General features: G+C 33.7%; 1 protein-coding gene across 1 annotated transcript; it reads left to right on the top strand.

The window, feature by feature from the left end:
• Positions 1-10,858: 10,858 nt before the first annotated feature.
• LOC132753387 (uncharacterized) lies at positions 10,859-18,818 on the top strand. The gene is made up of 10 exons (XM_060743849.1): positions 10,859-11,206; positions 11,729-11,836; positions 12,614-12,801; positions 13,212-13,315; positions 13,691-13,872; positions 15,036-15,059; positions 15,709-15,944; positions 16,385-16,466; positions 16,808-18,269; positions 18,727-18,818. Exons 2-9 carry the CDS (start codon positions 11,812-11,814, stop codon positions 18,259-18,261), a joined length of 2,295 nt encoding a protein of 764 aa, XP_060599832.1. The 5' UTR covers positions 10,859-11,206; positions 11,729-11,811; the 3' UTR covers positions 18,262-18,269; positions 18,727-18,818.
• Positions 18,819-25,574: the final 6,756 nt, after the last annotated feature.

Below are 25,574 nucleotides of genomic sequence, written 5' to 3'. Positions count from 1 at the left end.
AACAACATAGATTAGACAAGACACATTGCAATGCCACAACACCAGTGTTTCAATTATCACAATTGTAGAAAGTTTTGTTCTTATTCGAATACAAATACACGCGACGTATAATCACTATGTGTTATATAAATGATAAATATCGAAGAGACAAAAGAAATAAGCAAGCATTTTGTAATAAAAGCAGATGGTAAAATAAGTATGGTCATATGGGACCCTAAAGCAATCCCAAGCAAAGTCTTGACATAAGCTTGATATATACCAAACTTTTTTAATATCTCACACCTAACTCTTCTTAACAAGAATATATTTTATTTTATTTTTAGTCCGAAACGAGGATTTTAAATAGGAATGCTATACAACAAAATTAATCAAAATATCTTATTCTTAAATCTAGTTGATTCTATGTTTTGGTAACAGTAATCTTGACCATTGCCCTAGGGTGACAGGGTGAGGGCGGACAAAAGCAATCACAAAAGAGGTCATTACATAAGCTTGCTACACACCAAGTTTTATTGAATATTTCATTCTAAACTTGTCGATTGACTATTTTAAGAATCAGTTATTTTGACTTTCTGTTTTAAGTAACAGTGATTTTGGCATTGAAGCTATGAGGGAGGATAGGGGCAAAACCAATTTTCTATGATTAGTAGCAGTAATCATGATCTTAGCCATTAGAGACCCGAAAAGAATCCCAAGAGAGGTCTTCATATAAGTTTGCTAACACCAAGTTTCATTGAATTATCTCTTTTCAAACTCAAGTTATTGGCCGGAAACCGATTTTCTATTTTTAGTCATAGTAACATTGAACTTGGTTCTAGGGGTCCAAAAGCAAGCTCATGCGAGGTCTTTACATAAGCTTGTTATATACCAAGCTGGAATAAGATAAGTCATAAGTTCTTGATCAGAAACCATCTTAATTGACGCAAGCCCGCCCGCCTTACACAAATCTTATAACCAGAATTTTCAAAATTATAAACCTGGTTAAAAAGGTTTATCAAAAGATTTTTGGATATAGAAGTTTTATATCTTAAACATATGAATATGTTTCTATTATAACTTAAAGTCCTAATTTCGCTTTGGGTAGTACGGCTTGAGCCCTATATTGTTGCAAAGAACAACATCCAAACAAATACAAAAAACAAATCTGTAACGGAACCGGACAAATGAGGGTTTCAATGTTGCCTCGATAAAATGGTGATTTTTACACAAATTAATAAACTTTAAATACAGAAAGAACATATCACCGATTCATAAAACGACCATGTCACGTAAAAATATCCCGGATATTTTGTTTGCTTTGACGCTTTTGTTCTTATATTGCTGTAAAGACCATACAAATAAATACAAAAACGAACCCGCAACAGAATTATACAAATGATGTTTTCAGTTTGGCACGAGAAAATAGAGTTATTTTATGAAACTTTATACATTTTATAAAAAGAGAGAAAATTTAGCGGTCAATAAAACAAAATAAAAAAAATAAAACAAACAACAACAACAACAACAAAACAATAACAACTGCTTGGGTTGGGGTTTATGTCAATATATTGCTGTAAAGAAAACCTTCCAAACTAATACAAAAATGAATCCGCAACCGAATAAGACAAATTATATTTTCAAGGTTGGTCCGAGAAAATGGTGTTTTTGTTTGTTTGTTTGTTTTTGTTCTATATATTTATAAACATAAACATAAATAGTCGGTCAAAAAACGACCATGTCAGGCCGAAATCTCCCGGACACAATGCTTGGTTTAGGGCATCTTGGTTTTTCTGTATTGCTGTAAAGAAGACCTTCCAACATTATACAAAAAAGAATCCGCAACGGATTCGGACAAATGATGTTTTCAAATGATTTTAGGATATGAAAGTTTTATATTTTAAACATATAAAAGTGTTTCCATTATAGCTTGAAGTCATAAATAGTAATGAACATACATGTATACAGAAAGAACAAATCGCCGGTCGAAAAAACGGCCATGCCACGCAGAAATCTCCCGACAATTTTTCTTGGGTTAGGGCTTTGGGCCTAATATTGCTGTAAGGAAGACATTTCAAACTAATACAAAAACGTATCAGCAATGCAATCGGAGAAATGATATTTTCAAGGTTGGACCGAGAAAATGGTGTGTTTTTTTACGAAAATTAACATACTTTATGAAAGATAGTGTTTTTTTACGAAAATTTGTACCTTTTATGTATAGAAAGGCAAAAAATGACCATGCCACACAAAAACCTCTGGACACATTACATGGTTTAGGGGTTGGGCCTTTTAGTGCTGTAAAGAATACCTTCCAGACTAATATAAAAACGAATATTATATACAAACAGAAAAAATCGCCGACCAAAGCAATAGGTCCATGTCCGGAAATTATGTTTGGTTAAGGGCTTTAAGCCTTATATTTCTGTAGTGAAAACCTTTCAAACTTATAAAAAACGAATCAGCAACAGAATCTGACTTATATTGCTGTAAAGAAGTCTTTTTAAACTAATACAAGAACACATCAGCAAAAGAATCGGACAAATGATGTTTTCAAGGTTGTCTCGAGAAAATGGTGTTTTTTTAGTGTTTATTTTACCAAGATAAATAAACTTTATATACAGAAAGAACAAATCGCTGGTTTAAAAATCGATCTTGCCACGCGTTAATCTCCAGGACGCTTGGCTTGGATTAGGGCTTTGGGCCTTTTATTGCTGTGAAGAAGACCTTCCAAACAAAAGTGAATCAGTAACAGAATCAGATAAATGTTTTCAAGGTTGGCTTGAACAACACGACCTTGTCACGTGGAAAGTTCCCGGATATTTGGCTTGGAGTTTAGGGCTTTGGGCTTTATATTGTTGTAAATAAGACCTTTCAAAGAAATGCAAAACTAATCAGCAAAAGAATCGGACAAATGATGTTTTCAAGGTTGGCTCGAGAAAATGGTGTACTTTTACAATATTATGCACGTTATGAACAGGAAGAACAAACCACTGGTCAAAGAAATGACTATGCCACGGGAAAATCTCCCGGCCTTTTTTTTTGGGGGGGGGGGGGATTAGAGATTTGGGCCTTATACTGCTGTAAAGAAGACCTTTTCTAAAGTAAAACAAAAACAACATCATGTTCAAGGTTGACTCGAGAAAATAGTGTGTTTTTTACGAAAATCAATACATGTTATATACAGGAAGAACAAATTGCTGGTCAAAGAAATGAAAATGCCACGCGGAAATCTCCCGGACATTTTGTTTGTGTTAGGGCCTTGGGCCATATATTGCTGTTAAAAAGACCTTCCAATCTATTTCAAAACGAATCAGCAACAGAATCGGACAAACAATGTTTTCAAGTTTGTCTCGAGGAAATGGTGTTTTTTACGAAAATTGATATAATTTATATACAGAAAGAACAAATTGCCGGTCCAAAAACGACCATGCCACGCGAAAATCTTCTGGACATTCTGTTTGGGTTATGGCTTTGGGTCCTATGATGCTGTAAAAAATTACTTTCAAACTAATACAAAAACGAATTAGCAACAGTATCGGACAAATGATGTTTTCAAGGTTGACTCGAGAAAATGGTATTTTTTTAAAGAAAAATAATACAGTTCATGTACGTATTGATAAGATAGCCATAATCTTTTACTGCTCGTACTACAATTCTACTCATATTGACTATGCTCAATAGATGATCTTTGACAGCCATTTTGATACCTCAAAAGCTGCACTTAATGGCGTTGAAAAAAATGAGTAAGGTGAGTAAGGTAAAGTACGCTATAACATTCCGGTACACAATGAAATGACGTTAGTTTAACCAACGTGTGAAGGTTCTAAGTACTGTTCAAGCATAATAAAGGAACTCGTATTAACAACGGATTAAATCAAAGTCCTGCCACATGTGGCAAGTTGAAAGGGACCCTTTGTACAGATGTAACGGAAACTGTAACTAACGAACAATACTTATAAATGTGTGACATATTGAAACAGCTCCGTGCATAAATAACGAAAAGTTATTGAGGCGGATAGTTGACAAGCTGGAACTATGTTAATCTGATATTAGAGCTACCCAGTCTTCGTTGATTGCTTATGATGGTGTACTCTTTAATATCATTTCATCCGTATTACATCTAGGATTACATATTTGGTGTGGCTAAATCTTTAGCTGCAGTTCAGATGAAGTTTTTTTAAGATTTACATATATATCTGTATATTAAATAAAAAAAGTATGTGGGTCAATTTCATTACAAGTGTCATAACTTGAAAAGACCTATCTGTTGTTTACTAGGTAATGTTTTATAGACAATACCACAGCTTATGGTCTTTTCGAGTGGATAAGAAGTTTTTTCTCTATTATTTCTTTTGTTTTATTGGTTATTGTATATACATGTATAAGACAAAGTACAAAAGTAACACGGCAACAAAATATGTATGACTCTTATTGGCTACACACAATGTATTAATTCATTTCAATACCGCCTGAGTCGATCTATTCAATTACAACCCCGCTAAAGTAAGTAACGTAGTCGACAATCTGTTCATTGGGCCACGTTTCAATTCCCGAACAGAGAATTTAATACTTACGAGATATCCTTAAAATCTTGCAGAAGGTATTCACATTCACATAGGCTACAGTATGTCTTAAGTTCCTTGTCCATTACAAAGTTCTTTGATTTCATTGCTTAGGTATCTGCAATCGACATACCTACTAACGCTGATAATTGACTGATTATTGTGAGAATGTTGCCGCCCTCTGCCATCAATAACAGACTCGATAAACGCCATATTTTTTATCCTTGAAGAACATACAGCGCTTCATTTTTGTTGTTTTTGTGTGTGATATTTTATTTGTTCTTCCAATTTCAATTATTTTACGTTTGGTAGTTCCAGCAGTCATATAAAAATAGTTTTTATTCATTCAGGATAGTATGTCTTGTTTGTAAATCTGTCTTTAGATAGCTGCCTGTTAAACACAGACTTCATAACCTCTGTTTCCCTCTCATTTTTTTTTATCTTTATTAAGTTCCGATCATAGAATACAAGTATCCAATAGGAAAGTAAAAAGATGTAAGTTACAATAAAAATGTGCCACAATTTGTGACAGTATCGGTAATATCAGCAACCACGGAAAAAGGCTAGATAAAATTTGATTAAATATTAGCACTTGATAACATTCACAAAATTAATGAATATTTGAAATATTTTACTTTTTCTGCTCAAGAATCCGTTTTTGGTGATGATGATGATGATGATGATGATGATGATGATAATGATAATTAAACGATGATAAGGGATCCCGAAAGACTGTCCAAAGCGGAAAAATTGAAAATATTGAAGGTTCGGTTTGATTGAGTCTGGTCATGATCGTTACTGGAAAATGCGACAAGTGGGACAAGTTATATAATACCATATCATGAGATGAGACGTATCGTCCCTTTGTAAAAATAAATATGTGTGTCCTAAACAAGGAAACAATGGGCGAAGCTAAATCAAATGAAATTTTAAAAGGGGACCAGAGGTTACGAAACTTGCATTCCACAGACAAGCTGTCGAAGACAAATTTAAGATGCAAGCAACATATCGTTAGGATGATTAAACAGCATACAAGTACGATCACTAGAATTAAGTCAAATAAAAGAACTCATTGAACCATAAACACAACACTAATGTCGCGCCCAACATCAAAGGTTTAGAGAATGTTTCGGTTAAAGGGTCAGAAAATATATCAGAAATATATTACCTCTGGGAGGAAATTTACGACATACACACTGCATGAACATCTTTGAAGTTACGATAAAGAAGAGAAGAAAAAGAATTCCTAAAGAATGTCCAAAGCGGCAAAGTTGAAAATGTTGCAGGCTCCCTGCTGAATATGACTCGACATTAAATACCTTATTGAAAGTAACAAATAGAGCAATTAGATTACTTTACTTGAATCGTATATACATTGTAATAACGTTGGGACCAATTTACTCTGTCAATAGCACACTAATACTGAACGACGTCACCGATTTGCTGTTATGCCGGCTCGCCACGGCGAGCCGGTATTACGGTAGGATTTTACTGAGAAACAACCTAAAACTCCAAAGCTATCCAAAAATTTAATCGAAGCTTGGCTTCCAGCTTTCTACAAAATTTATCTATCAGGGCTAGGATCCAAAATTATTTAGCCAATCAAATTTAATCTTACATAGCGTCAAAAAACCTTCAATTTCACGCCATTTTTAAAAATCAGCAAGTATTGTTTGAGCGCAAAGATATAATGATGATTAAAAATGTTTGTCTTTATGAATTCTTTACAATAAATCATATTTACACTGACTTCTGATTTAGCGATTTCACCTGTTTTCTCTGTAGTAAGTTTTTCGTTTGGTTAATTAGCATAAGTGTACATCTGGTTCTGTGCATTTTTTTATTTTTCCTTTTTTCCGGTCATTTTATCCTTTCCGGTATTTAGTGTAATTATTTACTGGCCGTGATCCGGGACGCCGGGATCCGGGATCGTATAAGATATGGAGAAAAAACCTAATGAACTATATTTGTGTTGATTGTTGTCGTAATGAAAGGCCATTAAACGTTATTTTTTTTATTGTATATAATGAACGTTAAATTAATTTAACTTAGAATATAGATATATTTAGAGCTATTTATTTAACAAACTTAAAATGCCGAAATCACAATACTTATAATTATATGCCTAATTAATTGGAAAAAATCAAAGACTATTTTCTTGAATTGGTCAAATCCCGGATCCCTATATGTTTTTAAAACGATCCCAGCTTTTCTGAAAACTTTATACTTGAACTGGCCAATCCGTGAGATCTATTTACATTTTAATACGATCCCGGCTTTTCTGAAAACTATATTCTTGAACTGGTCAATTCCCGGATCCCTTTATGTTTTAATAGGATCCCGGCTTATCTGAAAAAACATCTTCTTAGACTGGTCAATTTCCGGGATCCCTATATTTTTTAATAGGATCCCGGCTTTTCTGGCTGAATTGATTGACAACTTGTGTTTACTTTAGGACTTGTGCCTCTCATTCCAATACTATATAACATACATGTATTACAACTTAATTTTGTATAAAGAGACATCTTTATGAAATCTACCTATCTAACATTTTGTGGTCAAGGTCAACAGGCCATATAGTAAATGTGCATAGACATAGGTTCTTCATTCAATCTGTTTACATGCACCTTCATATATACTCATACTCATCTTGGTTAAACTGAGAGAACTTTATATGTCACTTTCAGTCAATGAGTTTAAGATTTTGAATTTACTGGCCCGAATTCCAGTTTTGAATTTATTCTACTAAATAATTAACAAATTTTTCATAAATTTACACTGGCCTGAACTTATATACACTGGCCATCCGGGCACCGGGCCAGTGTTGACTTCACTTTTATTATGATGTTCGCTGAAGTCTCTTCAGCTTACAGAACGGTCATTTTTACATTTAAACACACCCCTTGAAAAAATTACGAAGCGAGTCGCTACTAGCTTTTTTAAAAGCTAACCTTGTAATAAAATTACCGTAGCTGTTTAGATACTGGAGGGACGCCATAGTGTACCTACGCCTTGCATTCCTATCTTTAGCCGTATAAGTAAAAACTGGTAAAAAAAACTGCGTGTACAATTTCTATACAGGATCATATTATACGGTTATGAGAAAATATTATTCGTCAACATTGAGAAAAAAAAGTGCAAAGCCAGTCGTGAATGATTTACGTTTTACGTGTTTGATGCTTAACTCTCTTATTGTTGTGAATTAAATAAAGCGAATATAATACCTCTATAATCACCTTATAACATCTATAATAACCACATTACAAGAGTCTTACATCAATCTACGTTGCTAACATGACGAAATCTGGTTAACAATACAGAGGGGAGTAAATGAAGTTTTGGAATCTTAAAGTTTTAAGGGTGCAAGAAATACTGAGGGAAATAAAGGTTGAAATGTACTAGTTCCCACAGGCAAACTAGAACGTCTTATTTGCAATGAATAAGCTTCTAAAAATCGACACAGGCTCATAAATGTATACCAGAATTATTCTTTGTCTTGGTGTATAACTTTTTTTTTTAAATTGTCTTTATGTTGGAATGAAATATTGAAAAATTTTCAGAGAAAAAGCAATAATTTTGTGTATTGGTACATTCTTTGTTATCAACATGTCTGAATGTATTACTGGTACTTTTCCTATATGCGTAAACACGCTTATCGGAAAAGGAAAAAAAGATGTTAGTATTTGAAGTTACAATGTGAAAAAATCCTATTTAGACTGAATTGACACACAAAATAATGACCAATTAGCTACAACAACATAATTATGTAATTTATCTAAATTTGATATAAATCATCATAACACGTTAGACTTTTTATTTAACTGTAGATATTTTATACAACTATTACTAATTGAACGCCCCTCAACATATCGCAACATTACAGGCAGTGCACAGCTATATAACCAACATGGTGCAGTTTTCTGAGAATCAGTTTTTCAAAGCAACGTGAAATTTAAAACTTAAAGCGTGTTTTAGTACATCTTCAACGATAAAATATATTGTAAGATTATTCGGCGTCCATTCATCAAACAAGATTCAGCTGTTCAACTCAGCTTTCAAGATTTCGTGATTCAGTGTACTAGCTGTTCCTTTAGCTTGTTCTCTACAGAAACGTCGCTTTCATGTATTTTTTTTGTTAATACAGAGGGGGAAAACAAGTGACTTCACGACGAGGCTTTATTTACTGTCGAGTACGTTGCCCATTCTGCGATGCACCCTGAATATTTACTTGTAATTCTCGGGTAAATGCGTGATACAGTTGGCTCGTTCTAGTTACTGAAAATGTCCGGCGTAAAACACTTAAAGATGAGAACCTTTTTGAATAAAAGAGCGGGAGTCAAACCGGCAATACTAGCACGTTACTACTGGACCACAAATCTTTTCCAAAACACGTCAAGTTCGACCAGTGCATCAATTAAACAAAAAACCGAGGATTTGACTAAACAACGATGGATACCTAGCAGTAAATATGGGTATCAAAACAAGTAAAACCTAACAGCAACTCAAGACAAGATTAAGACCGCATTCTATTCATATGAAAAAGCGGCGCTTTCGCAACAAGAATAGCCTCCGCTCAATTTTATATTATCGGAGTCTACTCAAATTGAATACTAGTACATATTACAAGTATTTTACTTCTTATCTCTTTGAATGACATCAGCGTCTAAACTAACGGGAATATATTGGCAGCTACTTAATGTGAAAAAAAATTCGACAACAGCTCGCCAAGAATTACTTTTGACGGATACACAACGGACATACAGTCGACGTTTTTCTCAGTTTTAAATTACTCGAAAGCTAACGAATCACTGCATGTTATGCAGGTAGATAATTCTATGTTAGGTAAGTGTGTGTTTTAATTATCCGCTTTAAAAACATAAGGAATTTCGTTTTTACGTATATACCTGTATCTTAATTTTTATTATAAAATGACTGAGAAAGAGAAAAAACTTTAACTGTTACTTTGCTACATACCTTACTATATAAAGTGGAATCAGTAAACCAATTTTTGTAACGAATTTTAAGAGTTTTAAGGCAACCAGTGAACCGAGATGATTATCAAGAGTTTTGGATATGAAGTTTAACTATATAAAAGAGGTTTGAATATGATGAAAATACCGTAAATTGGAAATAAGGAAAATACTATTCTTGTTACACATTTTACAAAAATAAATATCTTTTTCATCTAGTATTATACAACATAAAAAAGAAAAAAAAGAGACTAATTTCAAATTGTTCAAATATCGATGTCATTAAATGCTTGACAAGGAATTTAATTTATTAAGTTAGTTTCCTAAAAGCTATTTTATTTTCAATACAATGAATTGTTTTATTATACAAAGTTTACATAATTTTGATATTTTACAAAGATATTAAAGATATCGTAAGCATTCTTTATAAATGTTTCACTGTCATACATTTAAAGGCCCGTTAAGATAATACGCGTTTATTTTAATTTCTAAAAGTTATTTAGTTTTGGAATTCTGTTGTTCTCGTAGTTTACAAAAAGTTACTTTTGTCATTTATTCGTTTCTGCTGCCTTTTGGCAATAAGTACAGCTATACTGATTTAGTATGTTGTATTGAATTCAAAATACTACTTGGTTTATGTTTACTTCTTTCGTGATAAATTCATTCACATTCAGCACTAATACTACAATGATGAGCATCTAACATCTTCTAAAACAATTGCTTAAACAAAATAAGCTTATGTTTGCCCTTTTTAGAAGAAAAAAAAATGTTTCTGAGGCATAATGTATCTTTAAATTAAATAACTGGATAAGACTTCCAAATCATGGCCATTTCTTTAGCAAATCAAATTAAATTGCAAATACCTCCTCGTGTACACTTAATAAATGTGCAATAGCTAGGTTTTTTAGGTCTCAATATATCAACAGATTGACACAGTCTGAAAAAGGTACATTCAAACGAGTCATGTGAGTATGAATTTAACACATTTTAAATATGGATAAGGCAAATGTTTAAAGCATTTCTTTAAAAAAAATCTAAATTATTTTTAGCTTGAATATAATAAACGTACAAAAAGTAATAACCAATTTGCTGTGCTTTGAAACCTTTCAATTCAATGTTCGTATGCATAATTTATTCAATTAGATTGAATTTCATAAATGCATTCATAAATATGAATAAAGACTGAAAGACAAATGTGTTTCTTTTCTTTGTGAATTGATTAAGACGTCGCATTTTATATATGACGTCATATTTTATGTATCATTGAATTGTCGTAACCGCGGTGGGATTTCGCGTTATTCACGTACCCGCAACTGTCTCCATTGCAAAGGATATATCTCATGACCCTGAGTAAAAATGTCCGAACACTTTTCTCTGACCTGTCCTGTTATATCATATATTTCACATGCAAGTATGTTCATGTTATTCATATTGTCTTTTTCTCATTGTTTAAATGAAATTTGTATATCACAAATGCATGCTATAGACTGATTAGCAGAGTTTGATTTCATTACGACTTAGATTGCGGAGAAAACCCAATCACACAGGTTTGTTGTAATGGCAAACCTTATGGAAGGACAGGAGAAAAGACATGTTGTTGTGGGGATAAAGGAACTTTCAACCCTATTGAAAAGATTTGCTGCGACGGAAATATTATTGAAAGGACAGGAATATTCCTAGAAACTGATTGTTGTAGTACGTATTGCATATATTTTGTAAGCAGTATCTCGATTTCTTACACCTGAGATGATCTTCAACAGTTGCAAATAAAAGTTGCGTGCACTACTTACTTTATACTTGAAACCCAAATGTTTTAGAACTAGTATATTCTGATTTTAGAAGTTAGCAGAAAAAATGATTTCTTTATACCCGTTCCAGACATATTCTACCTTTTCAAACAAGTACAATTTTACACACTACAAAAATCAGTGTAAGACAATGTAAGGAATACATAGATTTGAGTTTATAAAATGTTACTTGTTTTTTATTTTCACACAAGATTGCAAACCTCTGACTGTGATTTGAATATCACTTGTAACAATGTATTATTTGAGAAGTTTATTTCAACTGATGCAGCATTTATAGGAAAATTTCAGCAAATGTAACTTGAGTTTCATTTACGCCTCTGGCTATGTTTTGAGTATCACATAAAACTATGTAAAATAGAAAGAGAAGTTTTTTCCAACCGATGCAGAAGTTTTCTCGGGTATGTTTCAGCATGTGGTCTAACGAAGAGCGATATTGTATTTGTTGCGGATTCGAGCAAAAGTATAGGCTGGTACGACTGGAAAAACTTGCGTATGTTTATGGTGGGAATCGTTAACGGTACGTATCCTAGTACATCTTAGCACAAACAGCAAGTGCTGCGTTAAAATGATGAATTAAATTTTTCAGACATCCTGAAATAGCGAGAATCCATCGAGAGCAACGAAATGCGAAACATTTCATTAACCCTTTAAACTCCTTTTGAAAAGAATGCTAAGTAATGCTTTGTTTAAAAGTAAAACAAAACCTGTTTCAAAAGTACTTAAATAATTAATCAATCTAATCACATATTAAGAAAATGTTCTGCAATAAAAAAAAATCATATAAGTCATATAGACTCTTTGAGCTAACATATAATAGTTCTTTTTATATTAAATGTGTCAGAATCTAAAACTGATTTTCAAGAATCAAGTTTGGTTGGTGATATAGACGAAATGCAGTGTCCTTAGATTAATAGTCAGGGACTAACAGAATACGCGTTAGTCTAATTCAGAGATAAAGAATTTTCAGTTATAAGAAGTTTATTAAAAAAAATTATGACCATATTTAGGCCAATAGGTTAAAATGTAAATTTTTGAAGTCAGCCACAAGGCAAAATTGATTAAGTTTATAGATAATAGTGGTAAATGCATGATACCACCAACACCTCAAGTACCGGCTTAAGCAGAATTCCACATTTAAAAATGAAAATGTTATTTTATGTTACTTTTTATTAGTAAGAAACATTTGCAGATTTGTGAAAACAGCATGTACTGAAACAAGACAGACGAAAGAAAGTCATTGTAGGTCAAAGTAGTTTGCATTGAAAAAATGCCATGTTCTCATTCTTGTTTATAGGCATTAAAGACGAGAAAAGTGTAAGGGTAGGACTGATGACCTACAACCATGACAGCACCATAGTTTTCCACCTAAATCAATACACAACAAAAGAGGACATCAAAAGGGCCATTTGGAATGCAAGATTTTTGAAAGGATGGACTAAAACCAGTCTTGCTCTAAACCGAGCCCGAACAGAAATGTTCACGGTAAGTCTTCCTTTGAAATAAAGAATTTTATTTAGATACGATAGTTTAATTAAATTTAAAAAAAAAACGCGTTAAATAAAATATTTGCTTAAGTGGTGTATCTAAATGCTGATTTACATATTTTACATATTATTATTAGGAAATACAACGAAAATTGATAAATTTGTTGAAATGATATAAATTGACATTGAAATATTATCATAAATTGGACATTTACATTAATTTAAGCCGTTAAACAGACTGAAAGATTATTATTCATTTGTATTATTATTATTATCATTATTGCATTTTTTTTGCTTTTGTTTAAAAACATAACCGGACCGTTTTATTTTAGTATAACTTTACTTTAGTAGAAACAGGTGACTAAATAACATTTTATCAAGTTGTGTCATTGTTCTCTATTGTTGCAGCTTGAAAATGGTGACCGTCCGGGTGTTCAAAATGTAATCATCTTATTGACCGACGGCCAATGTTATGGTTTTGATCGAACGTTAGCAGCAGCCAATGCCGCAAAGTAAGTAGCATTTATGGACTTAAGAGATGAAACGGCACTACATTAGCCTTTTCAATAAAAGTATAATATATAAGTTTTAGAAAGACGTTTGAAAATTTTTACGACTTAGAAACATAACTCAGTATACATACAGTTTCACACGCGATTCTTTGAAATATTTGCACTTATTTCTCTTTGCTATACCGCTTGTGTTGACATTAGAGGAATGTTTGACCATTATATGTCACCAAAATCATACCGCTGACTATAAAGGTATTATTCCACGTCAATATATTCAGTCATAAAAAAATAAAATGTCATTTAAAAACGTAACAATCACACGTGTACAGTTTGAAACAAATATTTTAAAAAACTTCAAAATACGACTGTTTTCAGGGCTGAGGGAATTCGTATAATTGGCATTGGAATAAATAATACAAGAAGTTACGATAACGGACCGGAAGAAGAACTGAGACAAATTGTATCAAAGCCGGTTAAAGATAACTTCTTCATGGCCGACGACTTTGAAAAGTCACTTGCCACAATAACATCTGACCTTTTTACTACCATATGTGACGGTAAGATTTAACTAAACCATTGTATTTAACATTTTAACCTTGTGGGTCTGACATTTAGTTTACAGTTGATTATTTTTATTAAATGATCATTTAATAACTTGATAAAACGCCAATTATCAACAGTACACCATGCAGTGAACTTGTAACTGTTGCAAATTGGCCATAAAATACTCGTTTATGGACTACTGTCAAAAGTTCTTTACAAATCAATTTTGTCAAAGCAGTATTGTTTTACATCTCTTGCTTATTTTAGAGCTTGTCATAACTTACAGAGATTGAGCATATTAAATCAATTTCCATCACATGCTTTTATCTTGAACAAAATTGAAAAATGGGTTATCCAATCAAAATGTGTTTTTATAATTTGAACTATATAAGAGTGAATATGGCATTTTTAACATTTTGTGCGTAAATCTGTAGCACTGCTTTAAATATAAATTTGGAAATGTAAATCAATATTGTTTCAAATTGATAATTAATTGCACCTTTCTTGTCATTAATAGTTATTAATTCAAATATTTTAGTATCAGCGATTTTTAAAACATCTGGTTCGCTGGTGTTGAGTTGTATATAATGTGCCATATCCCTGCAAAATTAATAAAAATTAAGCTATCATTTCAAAAGGCTGCGCTATTCTTACATAAAGATCAAACCGACGCTAATGTTTCTAAATCTTAGAACTTAAAGGCCCATGTTGCCTTAGAAATACTTTTATTTTCAATTTTCAAAAGCTGTTTATTTTCGGTGTGCGGTTCCAGTTATACATGTATTTAAAAAAAGAAAATACTCATTGGCCAATAACCCGAGCCATTCGATCTTTTCTTCTATTGCTTTTTTTTTGCTGTTAATAAAGTTATAATAATGATATAGTATTTTGTATAGTAGTAAAAATACAATTTTGTTTACATTTATGTATATTACATAATATTGTAAAGAATAAATTCACATTCAGCACTACTTTCTTTAGGTGATATGCATATAGCATGCTCTTAAACCATTAAGTAAACGTTATGAAACTCATATTTGCCCGTACTACAGAAGGAATATTTACTCGTTTCTGGGGTATAATGTGCATTTAAATGAATAATTCATAAGACAATGTACATCACAGAAAATGCAATAATGCTCAGTTTAATACGCAATGTTTTATTCTATCGTTACAGAACGTCCGATACCTCCCGTTAAAGGTAAGCTTGAATTATGCAAATACATAAAGGTACACATAGTGCAAATGTTGTATGTTAAAGTAAATGTGTAAATCAGCGCTCAACGTATTTGTGCTCATGAATCTTAATAGTTATACAGTGTCTTCAATAACTAACTTTACATTTTTGGTAATTGAACTTTTTAGTATATCTTAGTGTATCAAGATAACAAAATATTTACATTAAGAAATAAAATCGCATGAAAACATTTTACATTTACATGCAATAAAAGGTAGTGACGCAGGTGTCTCTCTAGTTTTTTCAAGGATATGACACAGAAGACGCTGTATACATAGCCATTTATAGAAAGATAATAACGTTGCATTTATATACCACTGTATACCAATTATCTTTCAGTCATTTAATACAAAAAAAAAATATTAATGAACTTTTGGTATAATTTAGTGTATCAAGATAAAATAAATACATTAAAAATCGCGAGCATGAAACATTATACATGATAGGTAGGGACGCAGGTGTCTCTCTAGTTTTTGAAAGATATTTCACAGGCGGAGGTGTATACATGGTCACTTCAAAAATTAAAAGATGATTACGATGCATTAATATACCAGTTATCTATCAGTCCTTTAATACATTGAAAGTTGAAATATTAATGTTTTACTTTTAACAGAGGAAATGTGCGGGTTCAAAACTTACAACCCACAGACTGAAATTTGTTGCCTATGGATTGTCAACCCAAAACTGTATGGGGACGACACGAGGTGCTGTGGCTCACAAGTAATAAACAGCAAAACGCAAGTATGCTGTAAGAACGGCCAACCTCAGCCAAGTGTTGCTGGTAAAAATACCAAATGCTGTTGTTACACTTCTTACGATCCAGAAAAATCCGTATGCTGCGTCGGAAATGTAAGTAGATACCATTAGACTGACTGATGTGGCACATCAACAAATGTGTCTTTACCTTTAATTTATGGACTTTCCAATGTGACAAATCCATGTCATTCAACAATAGCCGTATGGTACCCGAGCAAAACGGACATTAAGCGAGGTCAATCGAAATCTGGAACTTCGTGTTTCGCATTTTCTTAATTATCTGAATGATTTCACCTTTTTCCCTATTTGTGAATTTGATACATTTACCAGTATGAGAAGAAAATACATATATACATGAATAATACTTATAAACTGCATTATCTTTAGGAAAAATTAGTTCAAACTGAAATTTTTAAAAATGTTTATTCTTTAAAGCCTTTTATCGATATAATAAATATTATAAACTTTAGGTATGATACACTTACATACGTCAAATAAAATCATAAAATTGGCGTCATTTCAATAATTTTCAGGTTCAACCAAAACTAGCCGGAGATCAAACGACGTGTTGCGGAAATGTCAGTTACGACAGATATAACCAATTTTGTTGCCATGGTAACTCTTTTCGATGATATCATGCTAATACTTTCTTTTACAAATATGTACCTAAAAGTTTATACTAGTATTTCATTCAGGTGTGAGATAATCCATGAAACAAACAACTGTAAAAGTGTAAAAATATTATAAAGTGGTAACTAGGTAAAACAAGTGTATGTTACAGTACATTGCTTACATTTTAAGGAGTTAGGAAAAATGTTACAAATAAGCATGTGAACCATTTTAAACCAGTTTAATAAAATATATACATTAGTTATTCAACAATGACTTTGTCTTGTAAAAAACGTGTACTAGAATGTCTGAAAAGTGAAGTAACAACGCTGTATGTTCTTTTAAAGCTATGCTGTATCCGGAACCGTATCATCCAAAGTGTTATGATTGTGAGTACAACTTGCCTGTTCCACAGTTTGACGAGAAAACACAGGTATGTTGCAATGGGCAAGTATATCCAGCAACAGCCGGAAACCTTACATGTTGCTGCGGGGACAAAACCTTCGATCCAACAAATAAAATATGTTGTAATAAGCAGATACAAGATAGAGTTTCTGGAGCAACTTCATTTTGCTGCGGTGACAAAAATTTGAATCCCGACACACAAATGTGTTGTGATGGAGTTATTCAACCGATGGATGATCATATAGCGTTTAGTTGCTGTGGTAAAGTAAGCTACAATAGGAATCATCATATTTGCTGTGAAGACAAGAGTCTTGTGGTCCTTTCTGAATCATCCGACAACTGTTGTTGCGGAAAGTCGTCTTATGCACCTGATAAAAATATATGTTGTGACGGTAACAAACAGCCAAGATTTTTACAAGGCACGCAGTGCTGTGGGAAGATAAGCTTTGATTCTTCAAATTCTTTGTGCTGTGATGGCAAAGTGCAAAAGCTCCTTGCGAATTCCAACACAAGATGTTGCGGAGAGGAAAGCTACGATCCGGTAGGTTATCTTTGCTGCGGTAGAAACGTAAGGAGAAAAGTTAACTCTACCGATGACGCATGTTGCGGAAGTAAAACATTTAACTCAAGAACCCAAGTTTGTTGTGATGGGGAACCGGGTCCTACGTATGGCTTAGGAACACAATGTTGTGGGAAAGAACCATACAACGTAAAAATGCATATGTGCTGTAACGGAGCAAGGACACTACCACCTAGTGGGAATGGGAATGCACTGTGCTGTGGAAATGTGGCTTATAATACTGAGACGCACGTTTGTTGTGATGGGCAAATAAGTAAAAAGAACAATCCTGGTGACACATGGTGTTGTGGTAAGAGTACGTACAACCCAACAACACAGGTATGTTGTCCATCTGAACAAGAAGATGTAGCACAGCCTATGAAGCTTTCGAAAGCCACACGGTGTTGTAATGGTGTAAGTTATGACCCAAATATAGATATATGCTGCGATGGTGTGATACAACATGCTTGGCTAGGTTTGAAGACACTCTGTTGTGGCAAAAGAAGTTATAATCCCGAAAAAGGCTTATGTTGTAATGGAACAATGGTACCGAAAGAAAGGATACCATATGACGATTGTTGTTGCTGTGGAAAAACATACGACAGTTCACGTCAAGTTTGCTGCCAATGCAAGATTCAAGGTAAATGTGGATTACATACAAAATGCTGTAACGAAAACAGCTATGATGCAGTATTGAATGTGTGTTGCGATGGTGTGATTAGAGCGAAACAGTACGGTGAGAAGACTTACTGTTGTGGTACAAATGTGTACACACCTACTGAAGCCATTTGCTGTGGTAAATACGTGAGAATGAAATATGGGCTCCCAGAGTGGTAAATCTCAAGGTGAGATGTTCCTTTAACGTCCAAAGTTACTTCTTTTTTCCTTCATACTTTGGTACTTTAAACAAACTAAAAAATGTTTTAACTACAATTACTAATCATTAATAAGATACTGATAAGAAATTTAAAAAATCGTTCAGTTTATAAACAACATAATTTTATAAACAACATGAAGTACAAAATATTTCTGGCTGTAAACAGGATTTACCATTATATTTGAATAAAAATCGTATGCGATATATATTACGTGATATATTACATATTACTCCCACAAACGCTTTTTATACAACGCAAAACTTTCTTCGTTCACTTTTTGGCAGCAAATCATATCCGTATACTTTTTCATACTTAATACTATATATATTAATAACCTAGTGTCAATAATAATATAAATATGCATATAGTGTTGAAACTTATGTTTTACTCTGCGTATATTTATTATGTTATTTACTGTTTTCAGGGATGGACAAGAAATATTCATTCACAAAGAATAAACATACACTTTAATTTGATTTATTCAAACAAAGGAAAATAAACCCTTTAATTGCATAACTTATTTGTTGTTTTATCTATGTTGAACTCGTATTAAACAAAAAGTAATTTCAAACACAAATTAAAATTAATGACAATGTCGACAATTTGTGGGAGAAAAGGGTTTAAAATGGATGAAAGACAGGAAAAGCATATACGTACAGATGCCTATAACAACAACAAGAACAATATGAGACCCATCAATATTACTAATATTGTGGAAAATATTACAAGTTGTTTCAGGATGTATTTAGAAACAAAGATAAAGAGCTTTATCTTATGCTTGCCAGACTAACCGTTAACCTTGTAAATAAATTGGTACTAAGTTTGTACATGCAGGGAATTGGTATTAAGCAGTGAATGATGCTTGGCTTGTACTGGAACGTCAACTTTAAAGCCAAATTATGCTTTATACAAGTAATACAAGGAATAACCCCAATTACAATAAAACAAAACCTAAGTTAGAACAGCATTGATCTTTAAAAAATCAAAAGCCAATGTTTATCGTTAAAAAATGATGAACCTGTACGTCTCCTGGATAGTGTTGGCTATGTATTTGCATGTTTGTCTAGGTTTTATCCTGATTTAAACACTTTTTTGGTCATATCTCGGCGACTGGTCCACAAAACCAACTTTACTGGATTACTAACCAGTAATTAACATTTCCCCCGAAAGAGACCGACTACTAATCCCACATTATTCCGAGAGACGGAAGTCCATTCGAGATCAATTTTCACGGACAAATTTCGTCTCATCCGAGGATCGAACCCCTTGACTACATATTCCGATGTTTTCCTTATTGAACTTAGTAGGGGGACATTTTGCAACATATTTAGGGTAAAATGTCTTGCATCTAAGCTTATTATGCCATATTGCGCTGTCCATACGGACATCTACTCTCCTGCGCATTGGTCGAATGCTTCACTATCGCTCACTTTACTGAGTGTATTCACTGAGCTGCAGAGGGAGCGTAAGAGACATCATCACGCAGCAATATTGACTTGCCAATGAAGGCATTTTCAGTATAACTATAATTATATAAGGCAATGATTTTTTTAATTAAAGCATTTTGAAATTGATACCATTTAAGCAGATTTAAGGACAATGCAACAATTCAGTTACAGGATTGTTTGGACACGAAAGTAACATTTTTACCTATTCGTAATATGGCAGCATAAAAGCTTTACGGATGAAGGAACATTTGATGGCCCTTTTTAGAAATCAAAATAGTCTTGACAGTCTCCCTGAATAGAACCATAACTACATTTAACTATTAACTAGTTCTCGATAGCTTCATCACGTGAACAAGTTTAGTCCTTGGTGGGATATGAAATAGCAAATACCAGAATTAAGGTAAGATCCCTGTAATGGAATCGGGTTTTTCCGTGCCATGTCGGCATTCTACGTAACCTATCGGCACATCCCTTACCTCTCGCCCGTTTCGGTAAACAGATTTAAACAAGGGTGCCATAGTCACAAAATACGCCCGTTTACGAAAGCTTTAGATGGAGATGGGGGCATTATGGATAAGTGTTATCTAGCAAGCAAGTTTTTATTCTTGGCACTGTGTTGTTAAATGAACCTTAAAACAAATCAGTAGGGAAGATATGCACAGGATGTGTGACCTTTACCTTGGTCGCAGGGACCTGAATTTTATGCACGGCACTCAGCCTCACAATGATGAACATTTGTGCCAAATTATATTGAAATCTCTCTATGCATGTAGAAGTTTTACTCCAGACAAGCGTTTTTCTATGAGCTCTAACTGCGACCTTCACCTTTGACCTAGAGACTTGGTTCATGTGCAGGGCACTACGTCTCATGGTGGTGAACAATTCTATAAAGTAACATTAAAATTCCTCCATGCATGTAGAAAATATGCTCCGGACAACATCTGGATATTTAATCATCTCCAGTGACCTTGACCTTGCAAATATTAACCTAAATTAAATGTGTCACACCTGTAGTCATGATAGTAACCATTTGTGCTACAATCCCTCAATAAATGATGACTAAATGGTCCCTATACACATCTTCAAATTTTTATCTGAACTTTGACCTCTATGTGTAACCTTGACTTTGGTCGCAAGGACCTGAATTTTGTGTGCGACACTAAGCCTCACAATGGTGAACATTTGTGCCAAGTTATATTGAAATCCCCCTATGAATGTAGAAGTTTTGCTCCAGACAAGCGTTTTTCAATGAGCTCTAAGTGTGACCTTGACCTTTGACCTGGAGACCTGGATCATGCATGGAGCAATACATATCATGGTGGTGAACATTTCCATAAAGTATTATAAAAATTCTTCCATACATGTAGGAGATATGCTCCAGACAAAATCTGGATATTTCACCATCTTTAGTGACCTTGCATATATTGACCTAAAGTACATGTGTCACAGCCGTAGTCATGATAATGACGATTTGTGTTACAATCCCTCAATAAATGATGATTAAATCGTCCCTATACACATCTTTAAATTTTTATCTAAACTTTGACCTCGATGTGTGACCTTGACCTTGGCTGCAGGGACCTGAATTTTGTGCGCGACACTCCGCCTCACAATGGTGAACATTTGTGCCAAGTTATATTGAAATCCCTCTATGCATGTGGAAGTTTTACTCCGGACAAGCGTTTTTCAATGAGCTTTAAGTGTGACCTTCACCTTTGACCTAGAGACCTAGTTCATGTGCGTGACATGGCTTCTCATAATGGTGAACATTTCTATGAAATTTCATTAAAATCCCTCCATGCATGTAGGAGATATGCTCCGGACAAAATCTGGATATTTCATCATCTTTAGTGACCTTGACCTTGTATATATTGACCTAAATTATATGTATCACAGCCATAGTCTTGATAATGACCATTTGTGTTACAATCCCTCAATAAATGATGACTAAATGGTCCATATACACATCTTCATATTTTTATCTGAACTTTGACCTCTATGTGTGACCTTGACCTTGGTCGCAAGGACCTGAATCTTGCGCGCGACACTCCGCCTCACAATGGTGAACATTTGTGCCAAGTAATATTGAAATCCCTCTATACATGTGGAAGTTTTGCTCCGGACAAGCATTTTTCAATGAGCTCTAAGTGTGACCTTGACCTTTGACCTAGACCTGGTTCATGTGCGCGACACTGCTCCTCATAGTGGTGAACATTTTTATGAAGTTTCATTAAAATCCCTCCATACATGTAGGAGATATGCTCCAGACAAAATTGGACGCCGCCCGCCCGCCAGGGGCGTTCCCATAATACGTCCCGTTTTTCAAACGGGCGTATAAAAACCTTAGACACGAACTCCACTACACAAATTTAACAGAGTTAGTTATTTTGACTTATTGCACTTAACTTAGGTAAAAATCAGTTAATGTGTTAAACTGTCTATTGATATAGTTAAGTAAAAAATTAACAAAAATGACTATACAATGTTTTATTTATTATAAAGGATATAAATTACATATATATACATGTAAATATGACTGAAAAAATATAACAATAGTGTCATAATTGCTTTACATGGCTCTCCCGACATCCTTTAATAGACACTGTCATAAAAGTTAATGCAGAAGTAAGCCACCGGTCACATTCAAAGTCAAACTTTGATATCACATAATTGTATGTTATACAAGTGAGCTTAACTTAAAGACTGAAAATGAAAGTTTTTAAAGTAGGTCACTTGACCATCTGCGCAATTCCTGGTGTCAAAATACAATAGCACATACATGCATATATATCTATCCTTATGATTAAAATGTGATGACCAGAGCTTAACAAATCAATAGTTATCAAATGAGAAAGACTGTTTCACTCATTATTTTATTATTTTCATATGAAAAATGTCAAAATAAACTGGGCATATTGAGTTGAGCTTTTACTTGTTAGCAGAACGTGCCAAAAATAATCGTGCCAAAAATAATCTTGCGACGTAGCCTTAGAGACCAAATAAAATTATCTATATAAATTTTGTTGAGGACCACTGTTAAACATCTAAGCTCTATGCCAGAATTATAGTTTCTTAATAGAAAGCTCATTTTATATATTTTCCTATGTGGTCCTTGGGATTAGTTTAAGATCTAATCCTTGGAAATATTTAATATCACTTTTTCAGGGGCACACTAAGCAATAAAACATGCCAATAATGTAAGCTCTAGACATCATATTTTCACACAAGCTTAAAATTGTCTGTTCCTTAAAAATAGTGACAAATCTATGACCACAGACTGGTGCCCATTTTATGCCAAACGGCATCAATCAAATAATGTGTGTAAAGGACCACACGTTCATGTCACATACAACATATCTATGTTCTAGCATTGTACTTTCTGAGAAGATTTCAAAAGCAAGATAATAACTAGTAAATGTAACAAAAATGTAACAAAGAAACCCCTGGATGGGGTTTTTTAAAAGAAGATTCTTTAAATTTTTACTATACACATATAGTTAAAAACAATGACACCCCTGGGGCGGGGCCAGTTTTGACCCCAGGGCTTTTATTTGAACAAACTTTGTAGACACTTATTAGAAGATGTTTCATGCTTAATATCTAAACTCTAGCTATTTGGGTTTTTTCAAAGAAGATTTTTTAAGTTTTTGCTATACACATATAAGGAAATCAATGACCCCCGGGGCGGGGTCAATTTTGACCCCAGGATTTTAATTTGAACAAACTTTGTAGACACTCAGTAGAAGATATTTCATGCTTAATATCTAAACTCTAGTTATTTGTGATTTTTTCAAAGAAGGTTTTTGAAGTTTTTGCTATACATATATAAGGAAAATCAATGACCCCCGGGCGGGGCTAATTTTGACCCCAGGGCTTTTATTTGAACAAACTTTGTAGACACTCACTAGAAGATGTTTCATGATTAATATCTAAACTATAGCTATTTGGGTTTTTTCAAAGAAGATTTTTTAAGTTTTTGCTATACACATATAAGGAAAATCAATGACCCCCGGGGCGGGGCAAATTTTGAACCCAGGGCTTTTATTTGAACAAACTTGGTAGACACTCATTATAAAATGTTTCATGCCAAATATCTAAGCTCTAGCTCTTTGGGTTCTTTAAAAGAAGATATTTAAAGTTTTTACTATATGCATATAGGGAAAATCAATGACCCCCCCTGGTGTAGGGCCAATTTTGACCCCAGGGCTTTTATTTGAACAAACTTGGTAGACACTCACTAGAAGATGTTTCATGATTAATATCTAAACTCTAGCTATTTGGGTTTTTTCAAAGAAGATTTTTTAAGTTTTTGCTATACACATATAAGGAAAATCAATGACCCCCGGGGCGGGGCCAATTTTGAACCCAGGGCTTTTATTTGAACAAACTTGGTAGACACTCATTAGAAGATGTTTCATGCCAAATTTCTAAGCTCTAGCTCTTTGGGTTCTTTAAAAGAAGATTTTAAAAGTTTTTACTAATTATGCATATAGGGAAAATCAATGACCCCCCTGGTGCAGGGCCAATTTTGACCGCAGGGCTTTTATTTGAACAAACTTGGTAGACACTAACTAGAAGATGTTTCATGCTTAATATCTTAGCTCTAGCTCTTTGGGTTCTTTAAAAGAAGATTTTTTAAGTTTTTACTATATGCATATAGGGAAAATCATGACCCCCTGGGGCGGGGCCAATTTTGACCCCAGGGCTTTTATTTGAACAAACTTGGTAGACACTTATTAGAAGATGTTCCATGCCAAATATCTAAGCTCTAGCTCTTTGGGTTCTTTAAAAGAAGATATTTAAAGTTTTTACTACATGCATATAGGGAAAATCAATGACCCCCCCCCCCCCTGGTGCAGGGCCAATTTTGACCCCAGGGCTTTTATTTGAACAAACTTGGTAGACACTCACTAGAAGATGTTTCATGCTAAATATCTTAGCTCTAGCTCTTTGGGTTCTTTAAAAGAAGATTTTTTAAGTTTTTACTAAATGCATATAGGGAAAATCATGACCCCTGGGACGGGGCCAATTTTAACCCAAGGGCTTTTATTTGAACAAACTTGGTAGACACTCATTAGAAGATGTTTCATGCCAACTATCTAAGCTCTAGCTCTTTGGGTTCTTTAAAAGAAGATTTTAAAAGTTTTTACTATATGCATATAGGGAAAAGCAATGACCCCTGGGGCGGGGCCAATTTTGACCCCAGGGCTTTTATTTGAACAAACTTGGTAGACACTCATTAGAAGATGTTTCATGCCAAATATCTAAGCTCTAGCTCTTTGGGTTCTTTAAAAGAAGATATTTAAAGTTTTTTCTTTCGGTTGCCATGGCAACAAGAGTTTTGCATGGAATTAAATTCTTTTAACAATTTTTAAAGGTGACCACCAAAGGAACATTCCTGTGAAGTTTGGATGAAATTGGCTTAGTGGTCTATGAGGAGATGTCATTTGAAGCAAAAGTTTACGGACGCCGGACGAAAAGCGATCACAAAAGCTCACCCTGTCACTTTGTGACAGGTGAGCTAAAAAGCTCACCCCTGAGCACAGCATGCTCAGGTGGGATACAAAAAGAGCTTAAATATTTTAAAACTAATTTCTAAGTAAACTTTAATATACATTTAAATAAAAATAATATATGCATGTGTGTGTATAAGTTAATACTTAATACATTTGTATTTCAAAACAAAATGGGCAATAATGGTCATTTTGCACATTTGAGTTAGAACTGTCATTTCTTTTATTAAATACTTGCAAGTGTACAGGTATTACTCTTTGAAAAAAGGGTAAACAAAAAGATAATGCTACACATGATCATTTAAGCTCCT

This window comes from Ruditapes philippinarum, unplaced genomic scaffold (assembly GCF_026571515.1).
Source record: "Ruditapes philippinarum isolate M1 unplaced genomic scaffold, ASM2657151v2 ctg4_1_1_1_1, whole genome shotgun sequence".
NCBI lineage: Eukaryota > Metazoa > Mollusca > Bivalvia > Venerida > Veneridae > Ruditapes > Ruditapes philippinarum.
The sequence above is the reverse complement of the archived record's forward strand: the minus strand, read 5'-3'. Positions and strand labels throughout refer to the sequence as shown.